The sequence below is a fragment of the Zerene cesonia genome, chromosome 5 (assembly GCF_012273895.1).
Source record: "Zerene cesonia ecotype Mississippi chromosome 5, Zerene_cesonia_1.1, whole genome shotgun sequence".
NCBI lineage: Eukaryota > Metazoa > Arthropoda > Insecta > Lepidoptera > Pieridae > Zerene > Zerene cesonia.
The window spans coordinates 4,466,939-4,489,190 of NC_052106.1; the positions used below are offsets into that span (position 1 = coordinate 4,466,939).

Consider the following 22,252-nt stretch of genomic DNA (forward strand, 5'->3'; position numbering starts at 1 on the left):
ATACATATTATGCTAATGAGGAGGTAGCTGTTTAAAATACTTACATAGAATAAACTCAGATAAATTTAAACCTTTTAGTTCTAACAAATAAGGAAGTATGTTCAGGTAATTTAATATTCTAAAACATCGCCATTCTAAACTTAATTCTACTCAAGTTTCTATAGATTAAAGAAGATGGTAGACAGTAGTATCTAGGTAATATTTTCTAAACATAAAGGAATGTTTGATTTGTTCCAGTGATTGTCCACGTATTCTTCATTTAAAAACATTGAAAGAAAAATGTTTTTGAAATTCAATCAATTGTGGACACATAGTTACATCAACACTCAACAGCCACAGTACTTGCTAAAGCGACTGTTATCAAATATGAATCGTTGTTTTACAGTTTACAAGTTGCGTTCTTACGATAATAGAATTTCAATCGAATACATTACAAACGTGATTTTATAGGATTTTTATCTCGCGAACCGTGTCGTTCGAGAATTGTTAAATGTTATTTTCTACGCAAAATATACACTTTATAGATAGATAGATAGGTAGGTAGGTAATCGAGAATTACTGGTAAAGTGACGTTAATCATTAAAGATTTTCCAAGGAGTAAAATGATCATGTTTGGATAGTAACATGTCCTTAATTGGAGTATTAGCCCGTATTCGTAAACATGAATAACTGTAGTTATTTTGTCTTTAATCCATCGGTTTCCTCGTTTTAACCTGGTGTATAAAGAATAGATATCTAAATTATAACTAAGTAATATAAAAGACAATATAAACTGCGTTTAACTATAAAGTGGTGGTTATAATTATTTTGTAAATAGCGTTGTTCCTGGTACTCACGAATGATCTTTGTGGAGGTCATTCGTCAAACGTTACACAATAAAACACCATGACATTCGAATTTAGTTTGTAGTTTATTGAAATACCTATATTGCCTACGTTGTCGGCTGAAATTGTTTCCTGTAACTTTTTTTATGTCAAAGGACTTGTAGCGTGGGAGCATGTAGATGTTCTATATTCAATTATACTTTACAGAAGGAATCTACATGAAAAAGCAATACCTAACATGAAAATAACGAAGACCGGTCGGTCCGGTCGCAATTGCAAATTTTTATCCCATACAATTATTTAGTGTAAACTACAATAATAAATACGGAAAATATCCAGTAGAAAATTGTATTAAGTAGGTATTGGTTAGTTGTTCGAAATCGCTTTTATTGTAGGTATCTACGTATGCTGCTATTATCATATGTGCTATTAGGTGCGGTTGGGCGATCGCTATAATGCTATATTTAATGTCGTTGAGAAATAGAATAAACTTTATGATAAATTTACTAAAAGTTTTATTTCTAAAGATAAAATAAAAAAAAAACACACGTTTGTGGATTATGCAATACCTAGGTATACAGAAATGCCCATTTTGGATTGACTTTCAGGTTAACGTTATAAAAGATGTGACGACCTTTTACTCCATGAACATTGTATGAACACAATATAAAATGGGTCAATTCAAATTATTGTTAATTCAATTTAAAATTTGATTAAGAACATATCCCATGACTTTAGTATACGTACCCAGGTTATCCCATTTTGAAAAGAAGGATTACATGGCTTCTAAACCTACCCTATTCACGTATATCGCCTGCTATTGTAGTTCTCTTATTCTTTAACATAAAATATATAAGGGAAAATAAATATGCTTAGATACCTGATTAGTATTGCATGCTTAATGCTTACAAAATATCGAATGTTCCGTATTTGATCCTGTTATTGATCTGCTAATATGACCATTTAAAGTATCGCAGGTATTTGTCATTATAGTTAAAGTTTATTAAAATATATTTGTACGTGGCTACGTTGTGTTGCTTCTCTTCATTTGCTATTTGAAGTTGACTCAACTTTTAAGTATTCGGCGAATATAATGATTGTAGCTATCAGAGCGAAAATCTTATCGTTTGATTTGTTGGTTCACAGTATCACTGATCTTACCAAAATTAATTATATGTAAAATTTAATTAACGCTATTTTATCGAACTAAAAATTTATTTACCCTCTTTGTCCGTAGATACTTAGATACTATTTCATGGCTTGTGTACTTAGTGTTTACTTATATGGCTAAGCTATATCACATATATATTTAATTGTCGAAACAATTTCCATTTTCAATCTTAGAAGCCATGAATGTTTTTTTCTTAGTTGTCTTAATTATTAATTATATAAGACTATTATATAGCTACATAAATATAGGGAGAAGTCAGATAAACAGACACATATCTATTATGTAAAAAGTATCTGTATTATTTAATATAATTCTATTTGGCTGTTTTATATGACATACACTTAATGTCACGACTTTTTTCATTTTGTATTTATATGCCATTGTTCTATGTTCGATATAAATAAGATAATTGTTTTTTATATTATATTATTCTCTTTAAATTGTTGGCTATGAATAAGTGACAATGAGAATAGATGGTAATAAAAATCTTCTATGTATACGCATCATTGGTTAGTATTGCAGCTTATTGCAATTCATTTATATTTAAGGCAACTGTGGTTAAATTAAAGTATTTTGTCTGAAAACATTTATTTTGTTTAATACACAGCATAATTATGCTCGGATTTATTATCTTTTTCAAATTTATTTTAAAGAAATCTTGTGTTTAGATACAACAATCACAACAATCAACAAGTCAATCAAACAGTTGTATTAAATGCACATTGTAAGTGATATCAACTTATTCTGTGTTAAAAGTACATTTTAATATGATGTCTGCTTTAGAATAGAAACATTACAAAGTTGTTCTCGTTTTAATTATCAGTTATTCTGTGAGTGAAATCGAGTTAGAACTGATATAAGTACCTATGTAGAATACTAGTTGTACCGCGCGGTGTCACACGCGGACAAAATCTAGTATTTCTATAGATAACGTGCTATTCTGGTTTATAATCTATATAAACTGGTATATGAGCTATGGAATATAGCCAAGTATACATTTAGTAGGAAACGTACTAAAAAAATTCACATTTGTAGGTATACATCGCATTGCATGACTCTAATTTTAATTCATATAATATTATGAAGTGTTTTTGCTTTACCTTCGACGAAAATCTATACATATGTAAATATTAATAAAAACTTCAAAAAGTACATACCTACATAGTTATTACCTAATATTTTACTCGTTTAATTTCTAATGTTTTCGACGTTTCGATCAGATTCATCATACAATATGTCATATATATATTTTTTTTGCATCGACGCTTATAGGCCTTTAAAAAATATGCATTACGGGAAAATCATTGTAAAATTTTTGTAAAACTTACATGTTTGTATGCATTTTCGTTCCTAGCTTCTGAATGTGAAAAAATTAAGGACAGCTGATGTTATTGACTCTTTATGATCGTCACCCCTAAAAGGGTCTCAGATCAATTGTATATTTATTTATTTTTTTTAGTTTTGTAAAACGATAACTCGGTGGGTTTTCAAATGATTGTCGTGATTATTTTTGTGTTTTATAGAAAATTGTTGCCAGTTTGCTCCTATTTTAGTAGATTTAGGGGTATTTCACTAACCATGGGTGTCGGTTTGTAGAAATAATTATTTGAAATTTGTCGCAAATGAGCTATGTTTTACATAGATATCAGATTAACATATTTTATGAGTTATATTAAAAACGATGAGTTGATTTAAATGGGCCTGTTTGGCAAAAATATAAGCAAGCCGAGACAAGCCGAGATTTCCGTCATATCCGGCTATTATTATTATATACGTTTTTTATTTTATTTAATTGTGAATTTTTATCGTGGGAGTCGAGCACGTTTTGGTACGAATTAGCCTGTTCGCACCGGAGAAGGTACCACACCACAGAATAATAAGTACAAGTACCTCCACAAAAAATCGGCGTGAAATCGTAGCAATCGAGTTTCGTACGGTCAGCGGGGGAGATGGATTCCCCTATCGTTTTCCTTATCCTCCCAAGTCCCATCCTTTATTCCCCTCGTCTTTTCCGTTTTCCATCATTTAAAAACCTGCAATCCGTTTGCAGAGGCGTAAGGCCTCTACAATTGGCCTAAGGCCTTTAAAATGATGGGAGCGTTTAACAATTGATCCACCAGCTCCTTTGCAATTCCATAAGAATTGAATAAAATTTACGTTTTATCATAAAAGGACACACATATAGTATATTGTAGTAGTTAATTTAATGGATAAAACCTTTATATCTCGATGGTATCTTAGAATGTCATCTATAGTCTATACCATATACTTACGCGTGCTTACATATAAGTATACATTACATAAGTTAAACCAAGTAGGTGGATTTTTTTTAATATTAAATAGCAGCCATAAATGGCAAGGTATGGTACATATTACATACCTAACTTATTGAATTTGGAAATAAACAGTTGTTGGTAGGCGATAATCAACCGAAATAATATTTGGTATTAATATGATATTTGTACGTAATAAATTTGATTTGATGGTCTTCAACTATGTCTACCACAAACAAATTTCTATTGAATATAACAGTATAAGCGAGAAATAAAACACGAGAATGTCAATATTTGCACATATTTAAGGCAGTGTTTTTTAGGATTTATGTAAATAGATGACAAACACGTTGCCAAAACTTCGTACGTCTCATATTAATCTGTCCCTCTTTAATGTTTTTATAGAATACATCCAACAAAACGGTATCGTAAATGATTTGCCTGCCTAAGTTCGAAATTATATTTAAAAAAACAAATAGTCACGCTTCTATCGATATAAAAAATATATATATATTTCCGGGTTGTGTTTATTCATGATGGTTACGATTTTTTGCGGTTGGATCTTTAAGATGATAATTATTATGATGTTTTAGATTTGGCTTGAAAAGAAATGTATATAATACGTTTTATGGAATTATATTTCACGGTCCAATAGTAAAAAATCAGTACTTTAATACTTATTGTCTCTACTACTACTCAAGTTTTCTTTATGATTAAGACTTAATCAAATGTGAACAAAGCTCATATATAAGTTAAACATTTTACTAGCCTTTTTAGATATTAATTAATTCTTAGGGTTTAGGTACGTTTCGTAATAAATATGACATAATAATTAATCTTAAACCTGTTTTTTTTTTGAAAAGTATATATTTCTGGGAATCTAGAATTATGTATTTTTGGAATGATGTAAGACGTAAAACGTTAAAATATTTTTTTTATTCCAGACGTGATCCCAGTGAGGCTGAATCTATGGCTTATGTTATTCACGAGTTGTTGGGTGATCTACATGCTACGAGTTAATATCAGCCTTAATTTAATAGCTATGGTGCCGGAACCTATGAAAGCCTCATCGTAAGTGACAATTCTGTCACCTTTATTTTTATTATTATTAATATTATTTGAAGAAATGAACATAATGTAAAAAAAAAAAAATATTTTTCTTAAAAATAACAGTAATATTTAAATAATTATAATATTATTCAGTAGCTGATATATACAGCGCTAATTAATTACCATGCAATCGAATGTTTTATATTTTAATTTTAATAGGCTTATTTTATAGTTATATGTTATGCAATTCTTGTTATAAAACAATAATAGCGTGTAGATTTGATATAAGCAGGTGATATATTCAGTATCTAAGTATCCACACGGCGTCAGATCAAATTGCTCCGAGACTTATATAATAATGAACAAAATAAACTAGTAAAATAGCTGCATAGCAATTATGTACGCTTATCTGTTTGTTTTCTTACGGATTAACGCATGTGAATCCAGTTTTAATAAAAATAGACTGCAGAAGCAGGCATTCCACTGAGGGTTAATAATGCGTAAAAGGACTTTGGACTATACTTGCTAAAGATCTAAGTATATTCAATGTATAATCTGAGCTAGGTGAAGTCAGTTAACATAATAATATGTTCTGATGTATGTCCTTTATTATATAATTCGATATTGGTAGCGCTCAATAGGTTAATAAATTAAAACGACATCGTATCATAAAATGGATTATAGTAGCGATCTTTTTAATAAATATGTCATAAATCATTTATTAGTATTACTATAGATATAGACTACACAACTGTGTATTCTTTATTAATTTGTCTTAATTTCCAAGACAAATATCGCCATGTCCAGGAAGTATCGACGTTTTCATGTACCCATTTTATATTACATTACTACCAGCATAAGTTAACCATTAACTAAAGAACTATTGGCTAGATTTTATACGTCAAGGCATAAAAAACCACTGCTTTTGGTATAACACTTAGTTAGAGCCAGCGTTCGTAGGACTCACAATGAGATTGTAACCGGAAAGGTGTGTCTAGAGTCTAGACTCACTGGTCAGTGTTAGAACTTCTTTCATACACGATTCGATATATTTAAGGTCGCACTCATTTATATAAGCCTTTGACCTTTATCTATGTATATTTTATTTGAATGTGTAAAATCGTTGAACTTAGGCAAAATAACATGGTCTCTTTTCTTTTATTATACCTAGACGAATTAGTAATTTTATATAAATGCAATATTTTAAGAATTTATTTTATCACTTATAAAGATTCGGGCCTTTTAAATATCACTAAATTTGCAAACAAATTAATATATTATGTTAATGGCATGTTCCGTATAATATACAGGTTTGAGTTGAGAATAAGAAAAAAATATATTTTTTTGGTTTTCAGGAAGCGATCACAGTGTGGTTCAAAAATCGATGTCCTTAATGATACCATGAACGTCAATACTACTGGGGCTTATGATCATGTGACAAAATTACGGACACAGGTAATATATATCCGACCAGTCTATTTTGAAGTTGGTAATTTATAAGTATCACACTGTAAGGAGCGCTTTAAAAATATCTTATAATTTTTATTAATATAGAAGTAAAACTTAGGGGTAAAATAACTTTTAACGCGAACAGTGTTGTAACCAAAGGGCGAAACGCGGAAGGAACGAGCCCGAGCTACATACACCATCTTTTTAGCAGCTCGGGACGGTCGTTTTCATCATAGCTATATTTTTTGACTTTTATTAAGTTTGTCCCTTAACTACAAGAAAAAAGGTTGTACTGCTGTATGCTGCCCTTATAATTCAGCTATTTGTTTTATTTAATCAAACTAAATTGTAAATAGTCACGCCTGTCTACGTATGAGTATTTTATAAATTATGAATTGAGTTACAAATATCATATAAAAACCAGTTTGTGAATTAGTTTTATTTTTCAACACGTGATTTGTATAAAAAATGCCTAAACATAAAAATAAATACAAAGTGAGACGTGGAATAGATCAACATCGACTCATTTAGGCCAATACCTATTCAAATAAAATAAAATAATTAATATCATTTGTATTACAGAGAACGCAAATAAGCATTTATTTGGTCGTATCATATCATATTCTGATAACCTGTGGTAGGATCGGTACTATAGAATAACGATAATACTATGCTAAGTTTAAAGCAAATGGGGAGGAAAAATTTCAAAATGCACTTCAGTGAGCATATCTTCAAGGTCATCGAACAGGAATACCAACTAACTTTACTCTCATATAACAAAAGGCTTATGTTTTAATTACTAGCTAGCTACTCCACTGTTTCATTAACCAACAGGCATAATTTTTCTTTATTAAAACTTACTCAAGGAAATATTTTACTCAGAATTATTTAAGACCATAGAGAATATCGTACACTGTGAATTGTAATTTAAATCAAATCAATCAATTTAAATCCACAAAAATAGTAATGCTTAAGTATAGATTTCGAGTTTCGTACATAAATGTGAAGTTTAAACTATCCACGAACTGCATATCATTGCCACAGATAACATAATACTACTTATACTAGTATCATTACTTAGAAATAGTATCATCCTTTTAAAAGCATTTCCAAACGAAGTCTTTTTTGCGTGATGCGATACTAATTACGCACGTATCGATACGTAAGCACGTTCTAATCTAATTACTTGTTTCGAAAAATATGTCACGTTAATGGATCGTTTTATTTTGTTTTTCTGTTTTGTTTTGAGAGGTTAAGGATAAGGAAACAGAAATAAAGGAATGGGATGGGAAGGCTTAGGAAAAGGATACGATTCTGCCCCCTCTCACCGAAAGAAACACAGTAGAATTGCATGCTACTTTTTCTCGTTGATATACGTAGAGCTGCGTTCTTGTCCTATGGCCCTAAATACACGTAAGTTTTCTTTCGTACGTTTTAATTTTTTTTTTATTTCCAGGTACAAGGAGAATATTTTAATTGGACCGCAGATCAACAAGGGACAATAATTGGTGCTTATTTCTGGTGCTACCCTTTGACATCCCTCATAGGTGGTATGGCATCTGAGCGGTGGGGACCCAGATATGTAATTTTGATTACAACGCTTATCAGTGGGATATTGACAGCTTTGAGTCCCTTCGCTGCTCGATTAGGCTATGTTGCACTAATTGTTGTGCGCTTTCTTCTCGGATGTGCAGGGGTAAGAATAAATTTCTAATAAGAAATCATAATAATCTTATAGTCAGTCTCAAAAAGTATGTTAGAACTACCCATTATACAAGTATTAAATATTTACACAGAAATATTACTTTTGAAGCAACATATTTTTAGTCCTTAAATTTTTGATCTTGAAGTAAGAGATACAATATGTTCTATAAAATAACGATGAGTTTTCAATCTTAGAGAACTCGTGTCAATATTAATGAGAAATAATGACAGGCTAATGCTAGTCCGTATTAAAGTATGCCCTTGAAATTGAATATGTGGATATAAAACAAATTAAAATCACAGAGGAAAAATAGGATTATTTGCACTTTACGTCTAAGAAATCTTTATGTAAACATTCGAATTTATCCTCTATATTTAAAAATGAAATAAATGCATTCATTTGAGGATAACCTTACAAACGTCATGTATTTAATTTTCGTTACCTATATAGATTAAATTCACGACTTTGTGATATTATTTGCTTTAACGTGTACACGTGAATCTGGTATTATTTGTTGATTGATGGAGTGCCTGTATTGTGATATTTTCTTGCTCATATTTCATAATGATAAATGTTTGTGTCATAATTATATATTGTTTAAAAAGGAATAAGAAGTTATTAGATGGTGACAAATTTGAAATGATCTCATACTACGTGCAAATAAAATAACTGCCTAATGTTTTCATGAAAACAAAGGAAACTCATTCATTATCGATTTATTTTTTAGGGTTTTACGTATCCCGCTTTACATGTGCTAGTAGCTCGATGGGCTCCACCGTCTGAGAAAGGAAAATTTGTTAGTGCCATGATGGGCGGGACCCTGGGCATTGTAGCAACGTGGTCGCTCACTGGGCCTTTAATGGAGAAATTTGGCTGGGCTTCTGCATTTTACGTTCCAGCAGGATTGTCATTTATATGGTGCGGTTTCTGGTGGTATTTGGTCGCAGACACACCCAACGAACACCCAAGAATATCAACCGCTGAGAAAAAATACATAACGGACGCACTTGGTGACAAGGTTAAGAAATCAAAAGTAAGTAAATACTGTTCGATAACGCACACTTACAGCGTTAGTAGCGATTATGACGAATTTAATATTTTTCTACATCACCGGTTGATATTTATTGTATTTATTGAAAAAGAATTGTTAAATATAATATTTGTTCTACATTTTTTATCTGGGTAATACCATATTTATCACATAATCGTTATAATTAAACTTATTATATGCTTTGCTTTCAGGGTTTACCTCCTTTCAAGAGTATATGTACATCGTTTCCTTTTCTAGCCATGGTCATTTTACACTATGGAAATCTATGGGGGCTATACTTTATTATGACAGTAGGACCGAAATTCGTTTCAAGCGTGTTGGATTTTGAATTACAAGCTGCTGGTGTAATATCAGCGCTTCCATATCTTGCCAGATTATTACTGGCAACCATATTTGGATCATTAGGCGACTGTATATTATCTAGAAAAATGATGTCAACTACAACTATACGAAAGTTTTTCTGTCTCTTTTCTCACATAATTCCTGGCATTCTGCTTGTATTAATGGTGTATACGGGATGCTCGACGGCTCTGTCTGTTACTATAATTACAATGTCAATGGGCTTCAACGGAGCAGCAACCTTGACAAATCTTCAGAATCATCAAGATTTAGCACCTAATTATGCTGGAACACTATATGGAATTGCCAATTCTATTGGGAGTACAGCTGGTTTCTTTACTCCAATGATAACAGCATATTTCACGAGGAACGGGGTAATGTTTAACACTAACTCTTAAAATTTTATAATCAATAAGTTCTTAATATATATTGATGAATGAAATATATTTAATTAAAATTTTCTTATTTCGTTTTACAGAATACTTTTGAGCAATGGCGTCCAGTATTTTTCATCGGAGCGTCAGTTTATATTGTATCCGCAATCTTTTTCATATTATTTGGCACTGGGAATATTCAGCCTTGGAATTTTATTAATGACGATAAAGCCGAAGATGACAAAACAAAACCTAGTGATCTTAAAGATATGGGTGACGATTCAAAAAATGGAAATTTGAAAGACTCGAAAGAAATATCGTTAAACGTTACTCGCACATAAATGTAATTTGAGTATGTGACATTTGAGCGATTGTAATTTATCTTTGATTCTACATAATTTGTGGTCAGTTTAAAATAGTCAGAAACATTTTTGTAGAAAAATTTCAATACAGTGCTTGCCATTATAGACTTATTTTATTAGTTGAGGTTTTTTCTATATTATCTTATGTACTATTGAAAAATGTTGTTGTAGTGTTGAAATGTTTCATAACGTCCGCACCACGAAAGGAATCAGTGTAATGAAAGAGCGCTCTCAGAGCCTGAAACAATTTATCTATATCATTTAATTCAAATGCCACTAGAGTTAGGAAAATAGATGTGCAAGGGTTATAAAGAATTTCGCATCAGTATTGATGTTGAGCTTGCATGTTCAATTTTTATGCAACAGTTTCGAAATTATAGAGAGCAGTTATTTAAAGCTTTTCTCTATTATGTATAAAGGTAATATTATTTCTATGATTCTTATTTATTATTATTAGTTGGTACCTAATTTAGCGCTCATAGTTCAGTTTTGTAATGGTGGTGTGTGAAGTGTAATCTCTATAAACATTTATTTAAATATTTCAATGCAACACTTCGTTTCATCAGAACCTCTCCATTTCTAAAGGATATAAGTCACAGCTGTCAACTTTACAACCTGACATTTTTCTCAAATGTGACAGATCTGACAAATTTAATCATTTAACTTTAGTCAAATTTAATGGTTCCTCATTTGTGGCGCGGTCTGTAGTTAAGATCAGTATTATTATCTTCACTGACTATTGTTATTTATTTACGTAAGTTCTCATTTGCGCATTTACTTTTAGATTTTAGTGTTATTAAATGTTTTTTTCGATTAATAATATGTTTATTGTTTGTGACATAACTATTAATAAATTTGTGACTTTATAACTTAAAACAAACGTTTAATTTGTCCCATTCTCTAAATCTAATATATAAAATTCTCGTGTCACAGTTTTCGTTGCCATACTCCTCCGAAACGGCTTGAGCGATTTTGATGAAATTTTTTGTGCTTATCCGGTATGTATGAGAATCGGCCAACATCTATTTTTCATATCCCTAAATGATAAGAGTAAGGCAGAACAGCGTTTGCCGGGTGCAGCTAGTCTTATATAAAAAATTCTCGTGTCACAATGTTAGTCTCTATACTCCTCCGAAACGGCTTGACCGATTCCTCTGAAATTTGGTAAGCATATTGGGTAGGTCTGAGAATCGGCCAACATCTATTTTTTATCCCGATATTCCTACGGGATACGGACTTACGCGGGTGAAACCGCGGGGCGCAGCTAGTACAATTATATAAGGAAGTTGTTGGATATTTGCAAATAATATTTTATTTGCTGGTTGGAAGACTAGGTAATATAAGTTTGATTTTACTTATTTTGCGAACTATAATACCTAATTAGGATATCAAATAATTTTGTTTTTACAATTTCCATCCATAACTCGATAACATTTATGGTTCCCCGGAGAGTGTTCTTGCCCGATCTTATAAATACGAAACATTTTACTTTTATTTTATTTACTATTGTATAATAATTAAGTCATAATGTTACAGAGTTCGCTTGAGACCTTTTGAAAATAAGTATTGTATAAAGATATGATAAAGGTACCTACATAAAATAAGCATGCGAATCTTGACTGTTAATGGGCTAATTTGTTATGCTCTCTGCTTTTATTGGCACTAGCTATAAATATATTATTTAGATTTGAGATGGTCATGATTTTGACAATAATTTTATAACATGGTTATTTATGTGCGCGCAATTGTAAGCATCCTTTAAAAATACATTATACTTATCATCCTTCTGCGAGTTAATCTAGATCTATTTTTTTAAGGTGGGCATAATGATATTTTTTGGATATTTTCTTATTTATATCGTGCGATATAATCTGAGTGTACATATTGTTGATATGGTGGAAATTTCCAAAAGAATTTTGTTTTCGTATTATAATGAAACAGAAATATTACGAACAAGACCAAAAGCGTTCAGGACACAGGTTAGACGTAAATTTATTGAATGTTCTATTTATCGTGTAACTTTACAGAAATATAGACTTGGTATTTAAAAGTCCATGTATTTTATAGTATGGCATGGACTTGCTACATTGGAATGAAAATAAGATAGCTCTTTTACTAGCTGCCTATCATATTGGATATTGTATTTGTTTTCCAATATTTCACAACCTGGGTGATCGGTAAAAAAACACATCGTTAATTACAAGTTCAATACGGTAATCAAATAAATAAGTTCTTAATGTAATATCTAACTGTTTAAGATTTGGACCAACATGGGTTGTTGGAGTGGCTGGAATAATTTCAGGTGCACTAAACTGTCTTGTACCATCTGCATCATGGTTTAGTTTCTGGTTATTTTTTATTGTTCGAATTTTGAACGGATTCTGCGCGGTATGTTATTTTATTAAAAAATATTAAACTAGCTTAGGATCAATTTTATTATACTTACGATCCAATGTTTCGATGTTCTTAGTACTTGTGTGTTATAAGTACCTAATTATTTTGTTTTAAATAAAAATTGGTCACATTTTCTCAAATGTAAATAATAATTTTAAGGGTGCTATGTTACCAAGTATGATCCAGGTATTGAGGCATTGGGTCCCCCCAATAGAGCGGCATTATTTTATGTGGGCTTACTGTGGTAAGTTTTGTTGTGGTTCTGTAATTTACTTTGTCGGTAACTGGTTTAATTTAATTGATTACTTAAATTTTCGCTGAACAGGGATAACAACAGGAACTTGCTCGACATTTCTTATTTGTGCGGCTGTACAATTTTATTCTAAATGGTCGGTTGGTTTTTATGTATGCGGGGCAGTTCAAATTCTATGGGCTACAATTTGGCTATTAGTGGTTAACGACTCACCAGATAAACACTCATTCATTTCAAAGGACGAATTGACATATCTGAAAAATACTATCGGTTCAGTGTTTACGATACAAGTACGTATGAAAATATTTCGTGGTGGTTAGGTTGTATTTATTCCTATCTTAAATTAACCATTTTTTACCTTTTGTCTTTTTTTTTAGTTAATGAATTCTCAAGCCCCCTGGAAATTAATATTGAAGTCTGTATCCTTTTGGGCAGTTTGTATATTAAATTTTGGTTATGCGTGGATGATTATATCACTATGTCTTCATGGACCGTTGTATTACACCATAATTTTAAGATATAGCATTTATGAAGTATGCCTTTATCTTTAAAATTTATTTGTAAACTAAGAATGGTTCTGTATATGTCTAAATTTCAGGCCTCTACGTTAACGGCTCTACCATTTCTGCTGAGACTAATTTTGGGTACAATAATCATTCAAACTTACTTTTGGTATAAACATAATACGAAGTTCAGAGTAATCAAGAATGCAAGGAAATATTTTATCATTGTTTGTACGTTATATAAGTTTCAAATAATCTTTTGGGCGCATTCTAATTTATAGTGTCTAGTTAAGTAGTTGTTTTCCACAGCGCATGTGATCCCGGGTCTAATAGTTTCTATGGCGTGGTTTGTACCTTTTGCTCCTGGGCCCACAATTTTGACGATTGCTGTAACTCTAACAGCAGCTGGCATGGATCTTATATTTGATATATGTTACGTAAGCTTAAGTTATTTACAGTCAATTTCAAAATTATGAAAATTAAATTAGATATTGAATAAGCATTTTATTTTTCTATCTTTTACAGAAACTGTCGCCCGCTTACGTAAATTCAATTAATACTGTAATTAAAATCATAGGAAACTTACCAGGAATCTTTGTTCCTTTTTGTGTTGGGGAAGTAACTCATAAGCTGCAAGTAATTCCAATTTTAAATTTAATGAATTAACAACAACAACAGAAGTAACTGCTTTTAGTACTGCTTCCATTTTGATGTTTGATTTTATAACTCATATTAGTTATGTTTATTTCTATGAGCATGTAAAGGAGCGTAATCATATTACATCAAACTAGTTTTCTATAAATAGATAAAGACGTTATTAGTAATTTTAAAAATTATAATGTTGTCATGGTTAGTATACATTTGATTTTGATTAATAGGTATATATGCCTCGAAAAGGAAATCATTCATTCTATATTGCATTAACGTGATCTTTTATTTGCTAGTATTCATGTTTTTAAATAATTATCACCAATGACTTAATAAATTTCAGAATACGATGCATATTTGGAGATATGTGTGGTCTTTCCACGGTACAGTTCTACTGATGTGTGGTCTAGTCTTTTTGATATGGGGTGATACGCATGTACAGCCTTGGAATAGCATAAAGCGCAGGTTTCTTAAGATCGTTCAAGTTGTATAACTAGTAAAGTATTATATTATCAGTGTCCTGGGTAACCCTTACTGTGATAGTACTAATTCCAGTGTGGGAAAAAGACAGAACTACATACGTCGTCTAGCGCTATCACTTTCTCACATTGTAATTAGTAGATACTGTTTTTAAACCTCACGGTAACCTGCACAAGCCTACAAAACAAAAAGGCGGCAGATACCTACGACAGAAAAAAACTAGCTGCTCATATAGCTATCTACCTATAGAACGAAATATAAATCATTCCTCAAGACGCGATCTTTATGTAATTTAGGTGGCTACGTATGTAAAAAGCATAATTTATTATATTAATTATACATGCTTTCAGAAGTACATTTGCATACTACATAATTATTTTATTAACTACCTATTCAAAAATGAGTTAAAATATAATCAATAAAATTAACCCATATATAACTACAGATATTGTTTTATGAAGACATAATCCTCACTACAATAATTAGTATGATATTTCTAGCCTATGCTTAACTTTTAGACCAAATCGAAAAAGACGCTTTGTCACTCCTTCCCGGATGTCAAACATTGTAGAAGTGGATGAAGATATCAGTTCGTAAGTTCAGTTCTTGACATAGTCCAAAAACAAAAAATAAAGAAAAATTACGAGTATCAATAAAATTATTCTATTATTTTGCTTTTGTCATTGTCATTGTTTTTCGGTGAATATCATACTTTAATTAAAATAAAATATTTAATTTTTGTTTAGGATTAGAACGTCATTTACACAGAAGCGGCCTAAATTGCAAATGTCTCTAAGATGAAGCATCAAGTATGGAAGTAAAAAAAAATAGCCAATATATAGATCAAATCCAAAAATTGTGAGCAATACATATATTTATACATCAATACATAATATTATCCTAAATTGAATTTCTTCTAAACTAAATAATTAATAAGTTTTTTGTATTATCAGCTCCTGAAAAATAAAGAATGTGCAATTATGAACATATGATAGTTTAATTACATTACCACTTTGAACATTTAGGTAGACAGTAAATAATAATGTGAATGTGATTGTGAATCCTAAATCATTACCTTTCTTAATTCGAAGATTATTTATGCTGCAGTTCTTATTTTTGTCATAGTAATGATGGAATAACTTGGTGGAATATACAATTTCCCGCATGGGCAAAATTTATTTAAATGTGTAAAACAGCTCAATCGTCTTTCTTTGGTGGCCATTTCAAAAAGGCATTTGGACAATAATTAGTTTGGTAAAAATTGTAAGCTATGGATATAATTCCCCAGTATTTTGTATCAGATAACAATTTAAAGTATTTATATGTTGTGAGAAATATAGGTGTATGAACATGTTTTTTGGCACCAATGATTAGGTAAGTTATGATTGCCAGTCTCTCGTATAATGTATAAGACTGTCCATGATTGTAACCCAATTACAGTGCCATTAAATATTATGCTGAAGTGCCAATACCAATTTTTTGAAATAAATTTAATAATACTTTGCACTGCGCGTGGTTAATACGTAAGCGTAGAATCGAGGGATTCCGGGTTCAATTCTCGTAGGGGATTCACAAATGTCTCGGTCTTGCAGAACACACAAGGCTGATCACCGACTTCCATAAAGAAAATCGTTCAGTGAAACATATGTGTATTATCTGCTCCTTACCCCATTTGGGGCAACGCGAGTTCACTGTTCAAACTATTAATGATCGAAGATTTTCCATTAAAATCAACCTTTATCTGTTTTTTCTGCAGGGACCTAGCGAGTTTCAGCTCGCTCGTTTAGTATCGAATTCCCGTCTTATAGATAAAAGTCGTAGGCTACGTTTAACCACGTAACTATCACTCTAAATATGCAATGACATATTTAATATACTTTTCTATATTTTACGCATTTTTCATCCTGTGATAAGTTGCCATCTTTTAAATGCATTATTTCTAAACTGAGCTAGTACGTAATCTGTTTCTAAACGACTTCGTCACAAATCACAATAAAATAACAAGTCATTTGATTGTCAACTGTTATCTGTCAATGTCATAAATTTTGAAATGAAGAATGTGATTCTATTTTTATTAGAAACATTCTTCAATAATTGTGCAATAAAGCGTCCAGTAAAATAAACATTTAAGTTATAATAAATTAAATAGTTACCACAATGCCTCGTAGTATTATCGAGTATTATGCTGAGCATGAGCGGTATAAATGTGGATATTGTAAGAAACCAGATACAAATTATGGTCATGGTAAGAATGTCTTTTTCTAATTTAATAACCAGATCATTCTTCCTCCACTTTTATCATATACTATTATTGTTTTAGGATTATGGGCTCATACAATGTCTGTTGCGGACTATCAGAATTTAATAGATAGAGGATGGAGGCGATCAGGAAAATATTGTTACAAACCAACTTTAAGTATAATTTGCTGTCCAATGTACACCATTCGGTACGTACATTATGCATATTATATCTATACATTTAAACTGTATATATGATCAAAATAAAATCATGTAATGAGAACCAATTACTATTTAAGACAACAGGTGGTTGTTTAAAACACTAATTTAAATTATTTATTTTAAAACACTAATTTAAATTATTTTCCAGATGCAGAGCACTTGAATTTCGACCATCAAAGTCACAAAAAAAGGTTTTAAAGAGGTTTAATAAATACTTAGTGGGTGAGATTGAACCTGAATGTAGTAATAGGAAAATTTCTAGTTCAAGTGATGATATGAAATTTGATGAGGGTGAAACAGAGGGGGTAGAACAATTTGTTGAAAGCAAGCAAAAACCACAAATGCTTAGTATGACTGAGAAGGATATCAAGTTTGATGAGGATCAGGAGGGAATATGTAAAGGTATATGCATTTTCATTTATAGCAATTATATTATTGAAAGTAAAAATGTACTTAACTATATGTGATGAAATTATAAAAAAAAACCTCTCAGTTCTATGTTACGCAAGCATAAGCATTAACAACTTTGCAAAGGAGACAGTTGATTATAACATTAAAAATTTAATTATTATTTTTGAGCTTAGAGAAACTTAAAACTTATATGATTTGGTCATTAAATTTATGCATTGTAGAAGTTATATTTACAAGGATGTTTTGCATTGCAGAAGCTTCGGCTAATCAAAGCAATTCATCCCAAAATGAATCCATTCCAGCACTGGTGAAAGAAAATATAAAAAAAGGTAAAGTTAAAGGAAATTATTGTTCTTTTTGACATAAGCAATAATAATAATAAAATACTTGCAATGTTGTACATGTTATTATGTACTTTTTAATAAAAAGAAATGTTTTGAAGATTCAGGACCTGACCCCACAAAGCCACCATGCAAGAAGGCGAAACAAATGCGGAAAGAGAGAAAACTAGAGAAATTAAAAGCACAGGGTATAGACATAAGTAGCTTAGATACTAACAAGAGTAAAGAAAAACAAATAGAAGATTTTATAAAAGATTTACCAGAGGATGTTAAGCATAAATTAGAGGTAAAGAATTATTATATCAGAATTAAACTTATTTTTAAATGTGTACAATCAACTATCACATAAAAGCATTAAATAAAAAATAGACTGTTGAATCATATTAATTTATTGTGTAACCAATTATTTTTTGCACACTCTATTAATAATTAGTGTTTAGCAGTAGCTTTTTTAAGTTAAAAAAAATAAGAATTAAAAAGATGCAATAAAAAATATGTATAACTTTTTTCTTATTTCATCTAAACTGGCTATGACATATTTCATATAAAATTTTTATTACAGGTTAAATTAGTGAGGACCAATCCACCTAGTGCTGAATGGTTGGCTTCAGCCAAAGAAACTCATGAGGTTTATGTGAAATATCAAATGACAGTGCACGGAGATCAACCTGAGAAATGCACTGAACCAAAATTCAGTGATTTCTTAGTGCAAAGTCCATTAATGGTAAATGCTTTTAAAACTCCATACACAATAAAATATAGGTATATTTTGTTGTACAAATTGTGGATAACTCTGTGTTCGCTCCTAAATAAATATAGATAAACAAAATGAGCATTGTATTAAACAAAATAGTGCATTTTTAGTAGTATGAGATAAACAATTTTTTGTATTTAAATATTGTACAATCATGTTTTTCCTAAAAACTGTCCCTGTGTCCCGCATTAAATTTAGGATATAGATACTACTTTTTTGTATAATTCTTGTATAAGATTAATTTCATTTAAAACAAATTTTTAACAGGAGGAGTATTCAGAAGTAGGCCCACCATGTGGTTATGGTTCCTTCCACCAACAATACTGGCTAGATGGGAAGATTATTGCTGTGGGCGTTGTTGATATATTGCCCAAATGCGTCTCATCAGTGTACTTCTTCTATGATCCACAATATATGAACCTCACTTTAGGAACATATGGTGCTTTGAGGTAACTGTTTTTACAATTCTCTTGTGCAATTTGTTTTCGAGGATAAATACAAATGAGGAAATTGTTAAGATCATATTTCGATAATATTTGATAAGTGTAGTTTTATGAGTTCGAATAATAATTTGATGGTATGTAGATCTCGTAATAAACATAATACAATATAAATAATGGTACATTTAAATAAAGTTACAAAAAGATATAGTTTTAACTATTTTTCCATAAATGTTTTAGTTTTTATAATAGTGGTCAGTCTTTAACAGTTGTAAATATATTCATCGCACTCAGCAATTACATACATATCCATTGGTCAAAAAATATATAGCATATCACTTATTTTATGAGTGAGTTTTAATTTAAAAAAAAGATGATGTTTGATTCACACACGATAGAAGTGAAACTTCAGTAAATCGACAAAAGAATGAATAAAATAGTCTGTATATTTCTGTCTCATTCTTTTGTATATTTCTGTCTCATTCTTTGCCGGCTTCATTCTACACATTTTTGTATTCGTGTCTCTTACCTGTCGTTTTTTCCGTTGCATCATGTTTGAAATCACAACGATTCTAAAGAAGTATCACTTCAAAATTTTGATATTGGTCCAGTAATTTCTGAGATTAGTGCATTCAAACACATAGAATAAATAGAAAAAACAAATAGAAATACTCTTCAGCTATATATTATAAGTACAATTGCTTAACCTGTGAAAATTTTATTTCTCTTTTCAGGGAGATTGAATTCACAAGACACTTGCATTCATTGTGCCCAGAGCTTAAATATTACTATATGGGCTTTTACATACATTCGTGTCGGAAAATGCGTTACAAGGGCAACTACTTCCCATCCGATTTACTCTGCCCAGAGACCTATAAATGGTTCCCTTTAAAGGACTGCATACCAAAATTGGAGATAACACCATATTCAAGACTGGACCCTGACATAGACAGTGTGGATGATAATTATCCCAACGATTCCGACATTAATTATATTCCAATATTATTCAAAGGGCAAGTGTTGATATACAAAATGTATAAACGGAGAACCGGCAAGAAGGGAGACGATACGGAAGACTTGTTGGATTACGCGCGGTTAGTTGGCGCGAAAACCGCAAAAAGTTTGATCATGGTTAGATAATTTGCTATGATATGCTATTTGGGCTTCTAGGTCTATTTGTCAGTTATGTCACAGTTTAATAAGCCATACAGTCGTTCAACGAAGACGTTTAGACAGGTCAACCATGCGGGAGGTAACAAGCCCAAGATATACAGGGTGGAATTTTGTAATGCCTTAAGCGGAAGTACTTTTAGTACTGTATTTAACTATACACTGTAACATTCCATTATTTTTTTAAATAAACAAAACTGCAACGATTTCCAAAAATTCGCTTACCACATCTGGAAATCGACTGTACTAAAATCTGTTCTTTTACAAATGTACTTTCATAATTGATGAGGCCAATTGTACAAAACTAGGTAAATGAAATTATGAAAAATAACAAAATCATTATACACTATATACTCGGTTTCATTATTACTATAATATTATTTACTATTATTGCATTGTGACATCCCCATTGGGCTTATACTATGAGATCAGAGGTGTTGTTCTACTGTATGCTTTCTCCTTATACTGTGGTTATATTCTGTACTTATTCACTAGTCACATGTCATGCATTTTTCATTATCCACCTCATGTGTTGTTTTGTATCATTTTAACAGTGCCAACGTATGTCTTATCTCTTATTTATTCGAATCGTAACTTGTTGGTGTGTACGTTTATTTGTAATAATTTAATAACCTTACAAATATTTGAAGATATTACCAGCTGGTGTAGTTATTGTATTGTTTATTATATTGAATTATCTGATTAAAATCGGTATTTAATGCTTGTTCGGTGTTTTATTTTTCTTATTAAGTAATTGTATACATAAAAAGGTATGAAGTACTTGATACTTAATAGATCATATTTTCTATTTCCTTTTCCTACCTTCCCAGTCCATTCCTTCTTTCCAGTCATCAATCCTTTCCTTATCCTTTATTCCTTAAAAGCGGGCAGCGCATTCTCAGAGGTCTGAGACTCTGCGAATGTTCATGGGCAGTGGTGATCGTTTACCATCAGGCGAACAAAAAAAAAAGATCATACGTAAAAATAGTTCAAGGCCGTTTCTAATATTTCCCAAGTCCATTGGCTAAAGGAAAATATCCCAAACTATCGAGGTTATAGTTTAATTATTTGTAGCGAATAAAAAAACCGTTGTTTCGTATCGGATTTAATTAATATGTTGTCTGTTAAAATATTTAATAACAAATTAATTGAACAATGCGATTCATTATCCGTTGAAAGAAAATGTTTGTATATTGATATTCTCTACAACCTTTTATGCCAAAATTGTTTGTTGAGTAAATATGCTGCATTATAGTGCGCCGAGCGATTTCGACACACGTGTAAGATTGAACTTGACTACTAGTATAGTTTTATATCATTAAGCTTATCCTATCCTACTTATCCTGTTATAATATTATAAATGCGAAAGTTTGTGAGGATGTGTGTATGTTTGTTACTCTTTTACGCAAAAACTACTGAACCGATTACAGTGAAATTTGGTACGTAGATATCTGGACAACTTAGTTCCCCAAGGCTCCCACTTGGGGCCGTTTTTATTTATAAACGATATTACGGATGTTATATTAGATTCTAAATATGAAGTTTATGCTGATGACCTAAAACTTTTCAAATCTGTAAATTGCTCTGATGACCAAAAGAAACTGCAGGATGATATAAATAGAGTATCACTTTGGTGTAAGACTAATTTAATGCAACTAAATGGAAGCAAATGTAATTTTATAAAACTTTCTAGGAAACATGTTAGATTCAAAATTAGTTATCAAATTAATAATGTACTTATCAATGAGTTGAAATGTGTGAAAGATTTGGGGGTCACAGTAGACAGCGAATGTAGATTTG

General features: G+C 31.0%; 3 protein-coding genes across 4 annotated transcripts in view; all 3 read left to right on the forward strand.

Moving 5' to 3' along the window:
- Nucleotides 1-11,452, forward strand: part of LOC119839861 (sialin-like) — a 14,297-nt gene extending 2,845 nt beyond the window's left edge. The window contains exons 2-7 of one of the 2 annotated variants that reach the window (XM_038366274.1): nt 5,213-5,339; nt 6,674-6,773; nt 8,224-8,463; nt 9,200-9,505; nt 9,715-10,236; nt 10,341-11,452. In XM_038366274.1, coding sequence (XP_038222202.1) covers nt 5,213-5,339; nt 6,674-6,773; nt 8,224-8,463; nt 9,200-9,505; nt 9,715-10,236; nt 10,341-10,577 — 1,532 coding nt within the window. In that variant the 3' untranslated portion in view covers nt 10,578-11,452. Of the gene's footprint in view, nt 1-5,212; nt 5,340-6,673; nt 6,774-7,966; nt 8,117-8,223; nt 8,464-9,199; nt 9,506-9,714; nt 10,237-10,340 lie in introns of those variants that run through there. The other variant, XM_038366276.1, reaches the window with a different exon arrangement.
- Nucleotides 11,453-12,424: 972 nt separating this feature from the next.
- On the forward strand, nt 12,425-14,889 carry LOC119840174 (sialin-like). The gene is made up of 10 exons (XM_038366688.1): nt 12,425-12,562; nt 12,666-12,775; nt 12,857-12,986; nt 13,152-13,236; nt 13,318-13,535; nt 13,623-13,778; nt 13,844-13,979; nt 14,058-14,185; nt 14,274-14,384; nt 14,740-14,889. Exons 1-10 carry the CDS (start codon nt 12,425-12,427, stop codon nt 14,887-14,889), a joined length of 1,362 nt encoding a protein of 453 aa, XP_038222616.1.
- Nucleotides 14,890-16,910: 2,021 nt separating this feature from the next.
- On the forward strand, nt 16,911-20,652 carry LOC119840304 (arginyl-tRNA--protein transferase 1). Its single transcript, XM_038366856.1, has 8 exons — nt 16,911-17,121; nt 17,197-17,323; nt 17,485-17,738; nt 18,002-18,076; nt 18,190-18,374; nt 18,651-18,812; nt 19,110-19,291; nt 20,017-20,652. Exons 1-8 carry the CDS (start codon nt 17,034-17,036, stop codon nt 20,420-20,422), a joined length of 1,479 nt encoding a protein of 492 aa, XP_038222784.1. The 5' UTR covers nt 16,911-17,033; the 3' UTR covers nt 20,423-20,652.
- Nucleotides 20,653-22,252: the final 1,600 nt, after the last annotated feature.